This window comes from Balearica regulorum, chromosome 1, assembly GCF_011004875.1.
Source record: "Balearica regulorum gibbericeps isolate bBalReg1 chromosome 1, bBalReg1.pri, whole genome shotgun sequence".
Classification (NCBI taxonomy): domain Eukaryota; kingdom Metazoa; phylum Chordata; class Aves; order Gruiformes; family Gruidae; genus Balearica; species Balearica regulorum.
In genome coordinates this window covers 150,940,755-150,958,171 of record NC_046184.1, presented here as the reverse complement: position 1 = coordinate 150,958,171, position 17,417 = coordinate 150,940,755, and the positions used below count along the sequence as shown (strand labels likewise).

Genomic DNA, 17,417 nt, shown 5'->3' with positions numbered 1-17,417 from the left:
ACTAATTCTTCGCTCTAACGCTTGTCACCATCCCAAGGCGCTTGGCAGGGCACTGCAGAGCTTTGACAGGGGAAGCACAAGCAGGTCTGTCTGTGCTGCCATGGTTCAGACATCCCTGCTCTCTGTCAAGCTGTCTTCTCCCATGCCTTCAAGCAGGAGCTTGAGCCTCATCACAAGAATGGTTTAAGGGTCATCCTCTTCCTCATCCCACCACTCGGCACAGGATGGCTCCAGTTCTGCTTCCTGAAGCTTTGGCAACTCGTGTCATTCCCTTGTGTTGTGATTGCTTCCAACCATGGGGGCTCCATGCATTGTGAGTGTCTCCAACCATGGAGGCCCCGTGCCATTTTCTGGAGTCATGTAACCCAGACCCCACCAGGCAACTGTCCTTACAGCTTGTCGTGGAGTGATCAGCAGGTGGGACCCCACCAAAGGGCAACCACAGCCTGTGCTCTGCTCTGCTGCCTTCCAGTTATGTTATGTTCCTCACTCCTGACATCACCCTTGGTGCCCTTTCTCCAGCCCAGGGCTCCCGATCCGGACGCCAGCCCTACATGCCTCCTCCAGCTCTGTCCCTAGACTTTTGCCCTGGTTCCTGCTTCCACCCAGCTTCATCCCGCCTCCCTGGCTGCCCTCCGGTCTTCATTTCTCTTCTAACCAGAGAACAGGGAGCCCTGTCCCACCCAAACCCTGGTATATAGGTGTGGTAGCACCTTGTGGGGTTTAATGCTTAGGTGGTGCTCAGAATAATTAAGGGGCCAAATGGATTCCTCCCACAGCTGCCCCGGGAGAGTGGAGATGTGCATACATTACCCCTGCAATCCTGCACACGGAGTTCTGACACCACACAGCTCCTGTTTTCATGTCATTCCAAGCAGCCTTTGACGGATACAGGTCTGCAGAGTGCAGACAGGACCTTTGCCATGTCAAAATGCCTTCCAGCAGCAACCACCCATGTTGGCAGGCTATTAAGTTTCTATAGAATTTTGACAAGCCTCCAGATGAACATCAAACCATCCCAAATCTCCTGAGGGGCTAAGAATTTAAAAAAAAAAAAAAAGGAAAAAGAAGAAAAAAAACCCCAAAAAACTGACTTCACATGTCATTATTCCCTGCAGCTTTGTAGCTAATTTAGAATCTGTTGATCCTGGTGCCAATAAATAGTTTATCTTTAAACTTTAAAAAGATTCTTAGGTTAGTGTTGGTTGTTTAGCTAGTAATCTAAGAGCACGTATCAGAGAGATATTCTCCATATATATCTGTCTGTGCATATTTGTTCCATTAAGCAGAATCTCTCATGATAGCTAAATATTTCTCTGGGAAAACTTGCTTTCTCAGAGAAGGTGAGTGGAGAATTAATATATGTGCTAATGCACTGCCCCCCAGTGGATTCGGGGTCTGGTTTAGGAGATGATTGAATTTTGCACTCGTATGGTGCGTAAAGAAAATACTTATGGGACATATATCAAATCAAAACATTAAATTAACCATTGGTAAAGAAGTGTTAAATCTATTCAAAGGTGTTTTATGGAGATGATAATTCACATCCGATTGTAATTTTGCAGTATGAACTAATGCTGTCCCAGAATACCTCCTTTCTCAGGAAGCACTGCACTCAGAGGGAGCAGAAGGTCTTCAGCTGCTTCTGGAAGACACTTCACCTCTCAGAGCTGCTAAGGGGACCTATAGGAGGTTCTCATTTTTAAAGAATAGCCAAATCCAAAATGTCTCAAGGCTGATGAGCTCTTACACATAACTGTTAAAGCAGCTGGAAGGAGCTGTGTTTATTCACTGCAACATCCCTCATCATCCAATACGAAAATGTGTCATCTTCTGGTTTTACCAGAAAAGATTATGTTTATTTGAGCATATTAAATGTTTCTGGAGATAACTTTAAACCACATTTTTTTCTCCTGATGCATTTCATTCTCTCACTGGCTCCTTGTCTTCCAGACTTAGGATTGTCATTGCTTCCCAGAGGTCCCTTTCCTATCCTCATTTCATTTTTCCTGCATCCACGCAGAATATTGTAAAAACTGCAGTTCGGTTCACAGTTACAGTCACTATTTTGGCATTTCCAAAGACTCTTTTATCACACAGCAGCTTTAGACTAATATACATTTTAAAATTGCACACAACTAAATGTCTAGATGGTAGAAATCAAGACCATAAGCCCATGATGTTCACCATTGCTTCAATTCTCTTCTGGTGTTATCCTTGTCATTTTTCCCTCAGTGCTCTTCCGTGTTTCCTTCACATCACCTCTGTGTCAGGACGGGGTAATGCTTCTGAAACCACATCACCACATTTTCTTGTGCTTGTGTCACTGGAATGGGATGAGGCAATAAATGTGCACACAGATAGTAAAATTATTTTTTTCTGCTCATAACGTAGTCGGGTTGTAGCACCACAAACTGAATCAGCTAAATGACCAGTTCATGGAGGGAGGGGAAGAAGAAATGTAAAGCCAATATGTGAAATACAGTATATTTGAAGAGAACATGTAAGCCAGGCTTAGCAGTAGCCAACGCAGAAGCAGGCAGCAGGCCCCCCAGGTGACTGGGGGAGGCAGTCATGAACACCCTTCTAGTGCACGTGGGAAAAGCAGTGTCTCGCACAGCACAAGCAGAAGGAGCATAGCTTCCTTTCTGTATGTGTATTTTCCAAACACCCTATAGGCTTACCTTCCAGGGCATTAGTTTGCCAGCCTGAACTCCCCCCTTTGCCTGTGCCTTCTGGGGTGCTTGCTGTCAGGTCAGCGGGTGGCAAAGCCTGATCCTCAGACATTGCAGGGTGGCCAGCAGTGTGTGCAATGCTTTCCAGTTACCCAGTTCCCAGACCTCAGGCATCCAGGATGAGACACCAGCAGGACCCATGGGAGGCAGCCCCACGCCTGCCCTGGGGCTGCCATCCTGGCAGGAGACCGGCTCAGCTACCTGCAGCGAGCAGCCCCTGGATACCACTGGCGCCTTCTCTCGAGACAGGTGCCAGCAACCTGCTCCCTCTCCCACTCAGCCTCTGCAAGCTCCTGTCCCTCATCGGACACATCTCGCAGCTGGAGAGGATTTGGGCTGGTTGGACCCACGCTCGTTCATCCTTCTCATGCCCTGCCTTGCTGTTTGCCTCGTGGTTTCAGCAGTCCACTGTGGGGCTTGTTGGGGGGGGGAATTTGTTTTTGTAACACTTTTGGCTGGTGGTACCCTAATCCTGAAAATATTCTCCTGTCCCCATCTACACTTGGGGTCAGTAGGCCTAGTTGTTTTGTTAGTGGATTTTGCACAGGAAGTGCACCTATGTCTTCTGTAAAATCATAGAAGAAATAGAGACATTGCAGAAATTATGACCTTGGGAGGCAATACCAGGCTCCTAAATAGAGCAGGTACCATGGGCTGTCTGGACTTCAATAAAGCATTTGATACTGATACGCATAAAGAACATGGGATAGGTCCAACAGGTAAAACGTGAGCAAGCAGAGAACCATGGATGGGTCATTTCAGAAGAGCAATTACTGAACTGAAGGCTCCTGGCTGGTCTCCCAAAACCAGTCTTATTTAAGTGTCCTGGGCTCCAAGTTGCAATCAGAATTGGCTGAGCGTGCCGAGCTGGAAGGCAATACCAATGCTGAAATGGCCGGGGTGCAGTCACACGGTTGCTACTTCATGGGAAGGAGGTCAAGTGGTTACTCACACAAGCTTATGTCCTGCGTGGCACTGCAGGTGGGGGGTCTCAAAGTTCTCATGATGTGCTGATGGTGGTAGAACAGGCATGGAGAGTGGAGTGGTATCTTTTATTAGACAGGCTGAAAGACCTAGAAAGAACAAAACATCCCAAGTCTAGTTCCTTCAGCAAGCACAGAAAGCAGCAGTAAAAGCCACGCTAACTGCAAGGTAGAAGCAATCGCTCTTGGATCAATCTTGCTATGCTAATCAATCCCACCACATGAGAGAAAAAGGTGGTTAACACCTGTGCAGTGTGGGGGGTGTTACCTGGGAGCAAAGTGACAGGCTGTTAGCTCCTGCAGAAGGGGGAAAAGAGGAGGAGAGGGGAAAAAAAAAAAAGGTCATTAGCACCTGTGTTATATTTTTAAATACATTATTACATTTCTGGTATTTTGTAATTAACCCAAGTTAATTGCAAGCTCTTGGCTTGCACATTTCCAGCCCAGAGGATAACCAGTTTTTAAAACTAGCTTGTTCCCTTGAAAGGCTCAGCTCAACGTAGCCTACTAGTGAGTGTATCAGATAAGGTACCACTAGGCTTAATGTGCTCCTTAATTAGGAACGTAAACACCTTCATTAAAGAAAAAAACGAGGGCCTCGGAGAAATTATAAAGAGATTTTATGATTATCAACTCGAAAGAGAAAGTATTCCAACAGAGAAAACCATTTCTTCCTCCTTCCCTAGAAGCGGAGGCAACCTACTTTCTAATTGTAACCCTACGTGACACGTTAAGCACAGAGATTTCCCTCCTCTGGGACATTATGTGAGATTTGGGACATCCAGGCTGAACAGAGATGTGAGGGACAGTCAGCCTCTCTGAGTGCGTGTGGGTATAAATAGATGTGTTTGTGTACACATGCATGCCTGTAAACACGCAATTTCTATAGGCATGTCGGTATGGTGGGCTGTGACTTCAGCTGCTATTAGCCAAGGTGGTGGTTGTTCCTCCTCTCACTGGTACGCGTGGTGGTTGGCATAAATAGCAGCCCCAGCAGGTCGTAGCTTGCAACTACCCACAGATACAGGGGATTTGGTTGCTCGGGCATGTTCCTCTGCCTGGCGTTGGACTGGGAGCTGCATTTGGGCCTCTATGCCCCATCCCCTTGCTGTCCCCCCCGGGGGGACCCACGCCTGCGAGATGGGTGGGTGGATGGGGCACAGGGGGGCTGCTACCATGTACCACCCTGAATCCCCCTGCTCGGGGTGCAGTGCCCCGTGCTGTGCCCCCCCAGCTGCCTCTCCCCTCCGGCCCCCCCCAGCATGGCACCCGCTCGCTGTGTGGCCCCAGTTCCCGGCAGAACGCTTCCCCTCCCCGTGCTCCCTCGCCCTGCTCTTCCCAACAATGGTGGCCCGGGCAGCTTGGGATGGAGTTTTGAATTTAAATGTAGCCAGCCTTTAGTTTACAAAAATAATAAATACCCTTCAAACAAAGTTATGTAAAAAGTAGAATAATAAAAAACCTAATGTTTTTTGGCAGCGTATGTATCCTTTTGTCTGCAAGACAGAGGCCTGTTGACAAACAAGAGGCTTTTCTGGGACTCTAAAATCAAGTACCAAAGTAGAAATCGCCACCACCTAATACTGACTTCATTACATTTGCCAAACACAGTGAAACTGTTGCGCTGTTGCTTAACACACTTGCAGAAGGAATAAAAGTTTGTGGCCAGGACCCTCCCAGTGACATCTTCCCCGTGCCGCAACCTGCTCAGGGGAGGTTCACCTTCCGAAGGTACCACTGTGCTCTGCTGCAGCCCCCTCCCACAGCGCCCCAGCTGCTTTTCACTGGGCCTGCAAGATGCAGGAATTCAGATGTTTTCATGTAAAATGTGGAAAAAACAGAACTGTGTGTTGATGTCTCTAATAATTTTCTGGCTTTTAGCTAAGAAATGCAAATGTGCTGCAGAGCTAAGAGCAGACATTATTATTTATTGATGGTCACCATGGGATTTCTATTCTATTTACAGTTTCAATAAACTCTGTTGATGGTCGCTGTAGGATTTCACCTCAATTTCTTCCTGTAAAGTATTTCTAAATTTCTCCACCTCTATCCTGTCCATCAACTATTACTGTATTAAAAAGATGTCAGTCTCTACATGGTGCTAAAAATCCTCCCCTTCCCAAATACTGTGAGATTCCACGTTACTTGGCAGCTCACAGGGTCAGACCCTGAGAAACGGAAGCAAAGTGTGAACTCAAATCTTTATTGATCTTAATAATGCAAGCCAAGACTCAGACTATTCTTATTAGGTTATCTGTCATCTAGAAAGCATAAAGCCCAGTAAAAAAGGAAAAGATGTTAGAAAAACAACATCATTGCTTCAGTGGTTTGTATTTTCCTAATAAGCTTTGAATTTTCTGCTCTGAATGGAAAGTAATACTTGTGTTAGGAACTAAGGAAAGCTTCTGAATCTAAAATGAGTTGCTTTCGTACCAGCGATTTTACCTCACCCCTGGAAGCAAGATGCCAAAAACAAGTTTCCTCTCCTTCAGGTAGGGGCAGATGGGGAATCTTCTTGGGAAGGAGTGATGGAGAAAGCGCAGAGCCAATGCGGCATTGGGACGACCCGGTAGAGAGTGAATGACTGTACTGTTGCTCGTTCATTCTCGCCTTAGAATTATTAGGCTGGGGAGTCTAACGTGCTCATCTGCAATTTTTCATGGTGATGTAAGATCCATCTTGCGACTATTTCCATGGTAAATACGGATGCCCTCTGGCAGCTGCGAGCTGGCAGCGAGGAGAGCTCACCTGGGCAGCGGAGCGGGAGATCTCCGGGGGGGGAACAGGGCGCAGCCCTGAGCCCCTCCAGCATGCTGCTCCCACCACCACCATTGCCAGAGCTTCTTAAAAGAAAAGCCCGAGCCCTCCTGAAACAAACAAGCAAGCAAAATAGAAGGAATAATATGTCAGTTGTAGCACTTCCTGGCAGGCACTTCCTGGCATTTCCCCTCTACTCCGCTCTTTTGAGACCCCACCTGGAGTACTGCGTCCAGCTCTGGGGGCCCCAGTACAGGAGAGACATGGAGCTGTTGGAGAAGGTCCAGAGGAGGGCCACAAAGCTGATCAGAGGGCTGGAGCACCTCTCCTATGAGGACAGGCTGAGAGAGTTGGGGTTGTTCAGCCTGGAGAACAGAAGGCTCCAGGGAGACCTAATTGTGGCCTTCCAGTACCTGAAGGGGCCTACAGGAAAGCTGGAGAGGGACTACATCAGGGAGTGTAGTGACAGGACAAGGGGTAACGGGTTTAAGCTGAAGGAGGGTCGATTTAGATTAGATGTTAGAAAGAAATTCTTTACTGTGAGGGTGGTGAGGCACTGGCACAGGTTGCCCAAAGAGGTTGTGGATGCCCCATCCCTGGAAGTGTTCAAGGCCAGGTCGAATGGGGCTTTGGGCAATGTGGTCTAGTGGGGGGTGTCCCTGCCCATGGCACGGGGATTGGAACTACGTGATATTTAAGTTCCCTTCCAATCCAAACCATTCTATGATTCTATGATTCTATGATTATTAGGAGGGGGTGAAAATAACAAGGAAGCCTTCAGGTAAATTGCCTTTGAAAAATTTTATTTTTGGAGACATGGAAAGCAAGCCTCTCCCATTTAGGAAAATCTTTATGGGGACTGGCCAAAAAAGTCAAGATATTTTTCCCCATTACAAATATGAGGTTTCTGATTTTTTTTAATTGTGTGTCAGAACAAATCCCAGATATTTTATTTTTTTCAATTATAGAAAACAAATGAAAATCAAGTGACTTAGCCTAAGGGTCAGGGCAGCCTTTTGACTGGGGGAGGTACAAGTCCCTGCTCATATTTTTGCCCTAATGAGTATTTGCTTGTTTGTGTAAAGCAGCACCAACAGGAGAGATACTGCAGCAGCCTCCGTGGCAGCAGGTCATGAGTGCCTTTTCCCTGCACCATCACTTCCCCACCAAAATATCAGCCTTTCTAGTGGGAACATCACTGAAGTGGCTGCATTGCGGTGACAGGTCATGGGATCAACGAATTACCATTTTCCTGCCCAAAAAGCCATCCCATGCTCACTCCCTGCTCACCTCCCCGAGCAGCTCGGGTCGCTGGGCAGCAGGGAGGGAGGTTTGCCTGCGAGCCAGGTGCCCTGGGAGGACTTTGGGCTGGGGAGGGAGACTGCCATGTTCCCCCGGCAGCCCTGGTCTGGTGGGGTTGGGTTTTGGAGGGATGCTGGCCGACATCAGGCTGGAGGAGGCTGAATTGGGACCATGCCAGTAGCAAAGGGGCCCGGGGGCAGCTGGCTCAGCCCCAGCCGCCTGTGGGTGCCCTGGGGCCGGGCAGGGAGACCCCAGGGTCCCCTTGGCCCCTACGCCTTGGGTCTGCCCCCGTTTCCACAGGAACATGTGCTAGACGCGTGAAGTATGTTGAAAAGAGCCTTTCCTTCTTTCTTGATTCTTTCGTGCATCCTAGCCTCTTTTTTTTTTTTTTTTTTTTTTTTTTTTTTTTACTGAAAACCTTTTCAGAAAGCTGATGGCTGGTCTACACAAGAGCCAACATGTGTCTTTATGTAAGGTGAGAAATCAGGTTCACATACAGACTTCCAGATGTAGTTTCCAGATAAGCGAGTCTGTAAGAGACAGATAGCTCTTCATTAGGCTTGATTGCCCCCATGTCCTCAGCACACAGTGCCCCCATTAACAAATTAAAGAATCTTTTATGTCCCCTCTTGTCAACACAGCTCCCCCTGGAAAATAATCTTGTTTCTGTGCCCAAGTAATGAATTATTTTTCTGACAGAGTTGCCAGATCACAGAGGCAATTAAAGTTTTATGTGTAGCTTGAGCTGTTCTCACTTTCTTTTGATGTTTCAGGTAAAAGGAAGAATGGAGTTGTATCATTTTAGCCCTTTTTACATCTCTCTCTGAGGCAATTCTTAAGGTGTATTTGCAAGGTCAAAGTGATAAGGACCAGATATGGGAAACAGTGTAGTTCGTGTTGTCCTAGAAATGTAATACTGTTCTGTGCGATATTTTTTCACAACAATACAAACTGTAACCAAGGCTACAAAATAGTTTTCTTCATCATCTCTGTGTTTCCATTTACTTGTAGTTCTCTATTCTCTCCCGAGCTTGCACTGCCATCATTGTCATTCAGTGATGGGCTCAGGGAATCCTCTTTCCTCCTGAAAGAAAAACTCAGATCGCATCTTTTTTTCACAAGGCCAGAGCCAGACTGAACTCTGCTGCTGAACTCTGAAACCTGTGAGGCCTTGCAGTGAGGATTATATGCTCATTGCAGCTAAGAAGGATTTAGCAGCATCGGGAGCATACAGACATTATCTACTGAGCTCATGCAAAAAACTGTGATAATCTATGGAAAAGGCCGGTCATGAGATTCATCTCATGAACCCCAGGAACTCGGGACAAGCTCTGGGTTTGTTGGTGGCACCTGTGACATACATACAACCTGTCCACATTTATTTATATGAAACCTTTTGTCTCACATTCTGCTGTCCATTACTGCTGCTGTTCGTAGTGGAGATCTTGGATGTGGATTTGTGATTGATACTGATTTTCCAGGTACTCAGGAATTACATTCATAACCGCAGACCTGCTAACCAAACTGCTTCTTAGAAAACCCCGGAAGAGAAATGCATATAGGAATACCAAAATGCTGAAGTTGTGTGGCACAGCGGTTGTGCCTTTCCCTCTCACAAAGTCAAGTTTTGTGTCCTTGAAGTACATCTGTATTGGTGATGAAACTAAAGAAATGCGGACACACCAAAAAACCCTCTCTTTCTACATTAAGCAACATGTATTTCCATACTCTAAACCATGTATTTGTTTTCCTCCTTTTTTCAAACTTTTTTTTAAACCCCAAAAGTCTAAGACAGGAAATTATCTTTTGCACTGTGTTAATACTGAAGGCACAGAATTAAAATAACAGCTAAGATCATCCATCAAAAGCTGTGAACTTTAGTTTAGAGTACCAGCTAGGGCAACCTCATTGTTTGCACATTCCCTACGTTTACTCCATTTACTCATGGATACTCTAAGTATCATGGCAGCGCTACCTTGTCATCTAAGTAAATTCTCAAATTCAAAGGCTGACTACTGCAAATGGTGCTTTTTCTCCTTTGGACAGCATGAACTAAACATTTTCTTTTATTTATTTATTTATTTATTTATTTATTTATATCTGCCAGTTCTTGGTAAGAAGCCGCAAAGACTATATAGAAGGACCTTTCACCTGGGAGGAGAAATATTTGGGTAATAGGGTCCCAGGTGTCTCTTTTCCTATTCCCTCAGGCCAAGCTTGTGCCTTGCAGTCTACAGGAGAGAAGCTGAGACAAGGAGTCTCTCACATTTCTTGCTGCAGTTGCCACTGGGAAAATAGTCTTCCTTTTCCTGTCAGCTTATGTGTATATTCTTACCAGCTGTTAACGAATATGACCCAAAAGGCAAATATGGCTGTAATTAGCAACCCCCTGTAGTCATGATGAGACTCGCTCCATGTTACACACCTGATCCGCAAAGACACAGGTCTGTGTTTTACACCTCCTCTCTGGAGACACCGACATGGCCTAAACAAAAACATGAGTCAGGATCTGTGGAGGGCTCGGTGGACGAGCTGCCAGAGATCCCAAATTGCTTAGGAGTGATCTCATGGTCCCAGCAAAAATACATCTCCAGCTCCTTCCCACTCGCCGTTGCCTGCCGTCCCACAGGAGGGAGTTATTTGCTTTAGTTGAAGCACGGTAGAAAACAAAGGAATGGTGCAGCGTCTGTTAATTCATTAAGAACTAATCACTTTTCATGATTGGGGGCTATAATAACTGGTCACTCTTCTTCCTGCTTCTTGGCAGGTGCAGGCTTGCTGTCCAGTCTTTGCATGTCTTCACAGATGTTGACTAGAGACAAAAGCGATCTTAGCACTAGAAGAACCCTTGTTGTGTGGATGGGATTAATGCGTGACAGATAATACGGTGCAGGTACAAATTAACATGCTTGAAAATTGACAGCAAGCTCGAGAGCAGCCTGGCATGTCTTGGTAGATACCATCAGGTATCATCTCAGCCGAGGAGCTACCTATGGCCCTACAGCCAGAAACCTCCTGCATCTACCTTCCTCCACTCCTGTGTTATAAAAATAAAGTAAGCATTTTGGGGTTTTATTCCAAAGGAGGAAAAAAAACCCAACAGAAAATAAAACTGCCAGTTTATGGCAGCGAACTTGAATAGAGGGATGAATAATTAAATTTAACTTTTTGGTATTCCAATTTGAGGAAAAAGTCTCCCCTGGAGTTCTAATTTGGCCATATTCGGCCCTTTGAACTGGCTTTTTCCAGTTAAAAAAGTATTTCCCATATGTTTGACATATTGCTATGTATAATGATGGAACGCAGGGGGGGAAAGAAGTATGTTTACATGCAAAACATAATCCCACATGCATATTTATATTGAGAGACAGAAAAATATTTTATGTATGTGTGTATAACTTGACACTTTCAACATTTTATGTAAATAAATGCCAAATGAATGGAGAAGATTGTATTATACATTAATGGGCTACACTTCTTGATTTCCATTTTTCAAATCTGGCTATGATTCTGTACGAGTACCTCAAACAGCAAACATCTGGGTGGCTTGAAAGCAACTGGAGCATGTTTTTACTGTAGGATACATTCTTACTGTAAAGTTATAGATTCAAGCTTTACCAGCGAAATTTTTGGTCCTGAGCAGCTTCAGACCTGATTTATAATAAATACGATCATTTTTCAGTATCAGTGGGGGAACAGCCTTAATAATGTTAATATTTAAACTCTAACAAGCTGTTTTATAATTAGGATTCAGTTTAACAGACATATGCATTAAGACTGTATCCTTGGAACTTTTCCAAGCAACTGCACTCTCATAGCCAAAGCCTTCGTCCAATTGAAATATTTGACAGTTTATACAATTGCATGACTATTTTCCATCTCATACCTCCAGACTTAGGACAATTTATCTCTGATTCTCTTTTGTTTCTAGGTTTCGAAGTGCAATTTCCTGCAGAAACGAATGTACTCATAATTCAGGTTGTCCACCCACCCACCCAGTTACCTGTCTCAGCTAGCCCAATTGCTAGAAGGAACGTATAAAGCAAGTTCATAGCTTGATGCTGGAGTGATATAATCTTTGCTTAATCTACTCAGTGTTCAAAAATGTAAATGTTAGTGGCTATCTCAAGTACTAGAGCAGTGCTTTCATGTAGGTTGTACGCTCGAATGTAGCACAAAGCAGTAATTGTACTCTTCTGGGAGACTAAAAGCCTTACAGTGTCTGAGACCTGGAAAATAAACAGTGTAGGTTACATCTGCTAGGGACTAAGTGCTGCAACTGTATCTCAAACATTTGCAACTTGAAGCTGTAAAATCCCTAGGGCATATAATGTGCTGTAGCAATACCATTAAATATGTTGTATCATGCTAACGAAGCAATTTGTGCCTCCTTTTCCTGTCTCTTTTTCCCCCTTAGAAAGAAATCCAGTATATGAATATGTAACATTAGGTCTTATTCAAAATTATGCATTTGAAGAAAGGAAATAAATTAGCACGGGTGTTTATAACAGAAATTGTAGCCTTTATTTTCCCCAGCAATTGTAATAGTACTTCATATGTAAAGTTTGGTTTCTTCCTTGAGTTTAACTTTTTAAACTTGCAGTTTGCTTATCAAGACCAAAAAGGAGCCAATGCTTCCGACTGGATGCAGCTCTAGGCTTCCTCGGCGGATCCTCAGGAGCTGGCAAGGAAGGTGCAGCCCCGGCATGCCGGCTGCCCATACTTCTTGCTGCTGGTTCACTCCCTGGCTCTGCTTTTGGCTGCTCCATCTAGGTCTTTCCTAGACAAATCTGATGTAGCAGGGTCAAGCACTAAGTGGTGTGGACACAAGCCAGGCTACTGATCCCTGGTCCTCTTTCATTCAGCAGGTGAGACGTAGCCCTCAGTTCCTCCATGGGAGGATTTCTCAGCATCCAAGAAGTGCCGGGGCTCCAACCTGGTTCCTCATCTTTGACAGATTTTTAGAAAGGTTGCAAGACCAGGCTCCCTGGTGCCATCGGTCTTCTCAAAGAGAGGAAAGAGATGTGCAGTAAGGGTGTGTAGCATGTGCGTGTGTGTGAATGCACGTGTACATCTCCCCCTCTCTTTGTTCAGACCTCCGGGCATCCTTACAGGTACCCATGTAACCTTTGTTCTGCTTATGAACCCTTCTGTTCTTATTTTGGCAACACACACAAGTATTTACTCATGTTCATAAACAATCACTGATTCTATCTTTTCAGGTAAAATATCAAGAGAGCATGGCTCACCTGGGTGAACGTAAATGGACTCACATGTTCCCTTTTCTGGTGGTAGGTATTTATGTGTGTATTATGTCTCTCCAGTGTGCACAGATAACTGGGTTCTGCTTGGGTCTTTGCAAACCTCTGCAAATTGTCATGGCGCAGCCACAGATGGCTTAGGGACTGAACCCCGATGCAGTGATTGGTTTCCATTCAATAAAACACCTAGGCATGTGCTGCTTACAGTAAGGCTGCTAGGGAGGAGGGGGGGGAAGGAGAAGGACTCAGGATGGAGCAGAGACAGAAGGCGCTGGAAGAGCTGATTAGCCTGGGTGTCACATGAAGCACAGCCCTATCATGGTTGAGGCCCAAGGCAGCTCATTATCTCAGGATGTTATAATCATCCCTTGCAGTCACATTTATGAAGGCTCATTAGAACCGGGAGGAGTGAGGACGCAAACTCAGGCATTTGCTGCATGTGAGAGCATGAGAGTTAATAGGTCAGGAATCATGGCCTTCAGTATTTTGAGGAGTGACAACAAGCATGAACATCAGTGCTCTGAGAAACTCCTAGCAGGACCAGGTTGCTGAAAACCGTACCTGTCTCCATCCCACATAGTGGCACCACTTCTGCTTCTGAGCATTAAGGGTGTTTCACGCTGCAATGCCGGCCCCGCCGCCTTCTGAGCCAGAGCAGCCGGGCAAGGGGAGTGGGCGAGGGGCATGGGATGAAGGCGGTGGAAGTGACGGTGCTCTGGGATGTTCTCTGGTGACAGGTCTCCCTGGTGTACTCCGCCAGCGCCGAATACTCCAACTGCGGCGAGAACGAATACTACAACCAGACCACTGGCATGTGCCATGACTGCCCCAAATGCGAGCCGGGTGAAGAGCCTTACATGGTAATTTTGGCTTCTTCTGCTATAGGGGGACACATATTGAACACCAAATGCAAAAATAAATGCTTTGTTACATGGCAGTAATACATGGATAGGAGAGGAAATGGGCAAGGACAGAGATGCTTAAGCAGGAGCACTCGCGCCTGCGAGTGTGTCATGGGAGCGAGGCACCGTGCGCCTGCACACTGGTACAGCACGTCCCAGGAGCAGCCTGTTAAAAGTGATGTCGTAAAAATTGTAAGGTAAACATTTCACACACAGCCTCTGCCAGTGCATTCTCATCTCAATAGTTATTTAAAATCTGACGCTGCCATTCCGGTGTGGTGTGATAAATCGGTTTGTCTGGCATGCTCGCTGGCCTCCCACACCGAGTATTTAATTTTGCTCTCCTGCTAAGATATTTTGGCATTAGAAGAATTTGGATGCTTCTGCAACATTTTAAATTACGGTTCCTAAGTAACCATTTGATTTACAGCAGATAATTGTTGCTTATTAAAAAAATAAATTGCTGAAATCCTGTTTGGTTTTAATGGGATAAACATCCTATTGCAAGAATTTCACACAATTGGTAGTTCTGAACAAGTACGTTTGAATAATAACTAGTTGGGTTTAGTTTTATTTAATCTAAATGTAATGTTCAGCTGGGATGTGTGAGTTCAGAGGTTACGAAATCTCATCCAAACATTGCCTTTTGTGATGTTGCCTCTGGCCTCTCCAAGCATGAAAGCAAGGTCACTGATATCCCTGCTGTAGCCATGTTTCCCTTGTAATTTCTTTCTCTACTCTTCAATTTTCAGTTCACTTTCTATCTGAGCAGCAGCTGAAATTCACTTCCATGACTTGCTGGAATAGGATATAAATAGCTATGGGGGGCCACTTGCAAGCAGTAGGATGCGCTGGTTCCCCTTTTCCCTCTCCAGGACGCAGCATGCTGGGTCTGTATATCCTTCCACGGCCTTTGTAGGACAGACACTAAGGGATGAAATGACAGACTTATTTCCCTTGGTGTGACATTGTGCCGCAAAGCCAACAAGCCAGACTATGAACATTCGCTTTTGCTGGAAGCCGGTGTGCAGTGCGAGCCTGCTTCTCAGTGACTTTGCGTTGTTGCAGACATGTGGATATGGCACCAAAGACGAGGACTATGGCTGCATCCCCTGCCCTTCAGAGAAGTTTTCCAGAGGAGGTTACCAGATATGCAGGCGGCACAAAGACTGCGAGGGGTTTTTTCGAGCCACGGTCATGACGCCGGGTGATCAGGAGAATGATGCAGAATGTGGTCCTTGTCTCCCAGGGTAAGGATTTAAGCATGGATCTGTGCTCTACCCAAGGCACTGCAAAATATTTTTTTAATGTTAAAACCTCTCACAGCCTCTCTTCATATCCTAGCTGACTGCAGGTACAATACTGGTGAATTATGCCTTTCAGTCTCTGCTAAAACAATACATTTAGATGTTTCAAAAGTATCGGTGAATTTAGTATATCAGAAGATGTCATTAATCTTACTGAAATCTCACTGAAGAAACAACTGTTGGGAACAGCTAGAAAAGCTGAAACTTCTCCTCTTACTAGAAGTGGAAAGGGAACCGCTCATGTCCTGAGCACAGGTGTGCAGTACCACTTTAGATGTTCTAAGAAAGCCAGGTTGGCCTCCAGCTGCGGCTTCAGAGGGCCACCCTCTAAGTCTCGCATCCTACAAACAAGCTCGGTGAAGAGGTGCCTTGGATACCCCGTAGGGTCCATGCTGGCACTGTGGTGTGTTTGGGAACACAAAATATCTCCTCTCCAGATGTGACCAGCTGGAAAATTTGTCAGTAGTTGACAGCATTAGCTAACATACCTGTTAGGTGAGATTTACCAAGGCGTTTTAGTCTCTCAGGGTCCTTTCTAGCCAACAGAAAGGAGTCTAAAGAGCTGCTAATGTGGCGTGCGTGCTGTTGTTCAGAGACAAAACAAGTTCCAGGGCTGGCTGAAGGGGCTTAAAATAGGTGCTGTTTATTAAGTTCATCTTTTTTAATGGTCTCTTATGCTCAGTATAATTCTGATAGTAATGGTGAGAAAGCAATTGCTACCTTGAATACGTTAGCAATACATTCTTGACCATATTATTTTTTAAAGTCTGAAACCCTAGCACACATTTGCTTTCTCAACATTTCTTTTGTAGGGTAAGTAAATACTCTAAAGCACAACCTCACCTTACATACCTTTTCAGTTTCTGCCCGTGTGCCTCTTTGGTTTAGAAACGTAATTCCTGCTGACATTTGGCTTTTGTGCAGTTTGCAGGCGCTGTATAACCCACACTACTTATAGCACAGGAAACTCTGTTAAAGAGGCCCCACAGGATCCAGGTTTATTATATCAGTGAGTCTGTGTGAAATTTTCACAGTTTACAAATAAAAAGAAGGACTTGTCTAGCTGCCAGCCAAGCAAACTGATGATGTGATTTGAAAAGAGCCCCCTCTTGACTTTCCCTCATACATCATAAAGAGCAAGAAAGTTAAATAGTGGCCACAGTTGCTGTTTTGCAATTTTTGTCAGGACTAATGAGGTCACCCAGGTGGGAGCGGGGTGCTAGCTGAAAATAATCAGCTTGCACAGCTGGTGCTTGGGGAGTAATCTCAAAACATCATGTTTGCACAGGTGTAACCTGTAGCAGAAACTGGTCTGTCGGAGTCTGGCGGTGTGCCGCTCTGTGTGTGACTCTCAGGTCCTGGGATAGTTTGGCAAGGCCAGCAGTTGAGGAGAAACACCCTCTTACTCCAAGCTCAAAGAGATGAAATTCTCAAGATAAATTAAATATGGGCTAAATGAAGCTCTGAAGCTGCCTTTACTCCTCATGCGACTTACAGACCCCACAGGTTGCTCCTGTGTGATGGTGGGGGAAATACAGAGCTCCTGGGTCAGAGCAGAACTGGCAAGTGACACCGACCGACTGGCCACCCTTCCTCGTTCTCCCAGTGGGACAGGGACAGCCAGGCACCACGGTGAGTGGCAGCTGGCAGAGTGCTCCCTTGCCTGCACCGTAAACCTCAAAGAACCCCTGAATCAATGGGAGGGAAAAATGAAGGTTTCCATTTTCAGAGGACTCTGCTTCCGTAATGTGCTGCAGACCTTCCCAAGGTAACAGCCCACATGCTGCAATCTATATTTAGGGGCATCTCATCCCTTTGCTATTCTTCACTGGCTCAGCAAAGCAGCCTGAGGAAAAGATGAGCATGAGGCACATTCTCACCAAAAGTTTTTAGACAAAACACCACTGAACTGGCAGCCTTTTCCAAAGGGTTACGAGTGCTTTCCTCTATTATTTGCCTTAAAATAAGTGCTGGATAATTATATATTTTTCATTCTATTTTTTCCCATATTGCTGATAACCAATCTTAGGGAGATAGAGACCTTTTGAACAAGAGCATGGGTCATCCACTGCTTCTCTGTGTCCATGTTCCCTTCCATATAAAATAGGAATAACACTGTTTGCCAGACTCATAAAAAACTTGCAAGACTGTGACTAGGGGAGAATTTAAA

General features: G+C 45.4%; 1 protein-coding gene across 2 annotated transcripts in view; it reads left to right on the top strand.

The window, feature by feature from the left end:
- EDAR (ectodysplasin A receptor) overlaps positions 1–17,417 on the top strand; it is a 74,210-nt gene that overhangs the window by 34,432 nt on the left and 22,361 nt on the right. For both annotated transcript variants that reach the window (XM_075739099.1, XM_075739108.1), the window contains exons 2-4: positions 13,000–13,068; positions 13,776–13,898; positions 15,009–15,190. In XM_075739099.1, coding sequence (XP_075595214.1) covers positions 13,018–13,068; positions 13,776–13,898; positions 15,009–15,190 — 356 coding nt within the window. In that variant the 5' untranslated portion in view covers positions 13,000–13,017. The remainder of the gene's footprint in view (positions 1–12,999; positions 13,069–13,775; positions 13,899–15,008; positions 15,191–17,417) is intronic.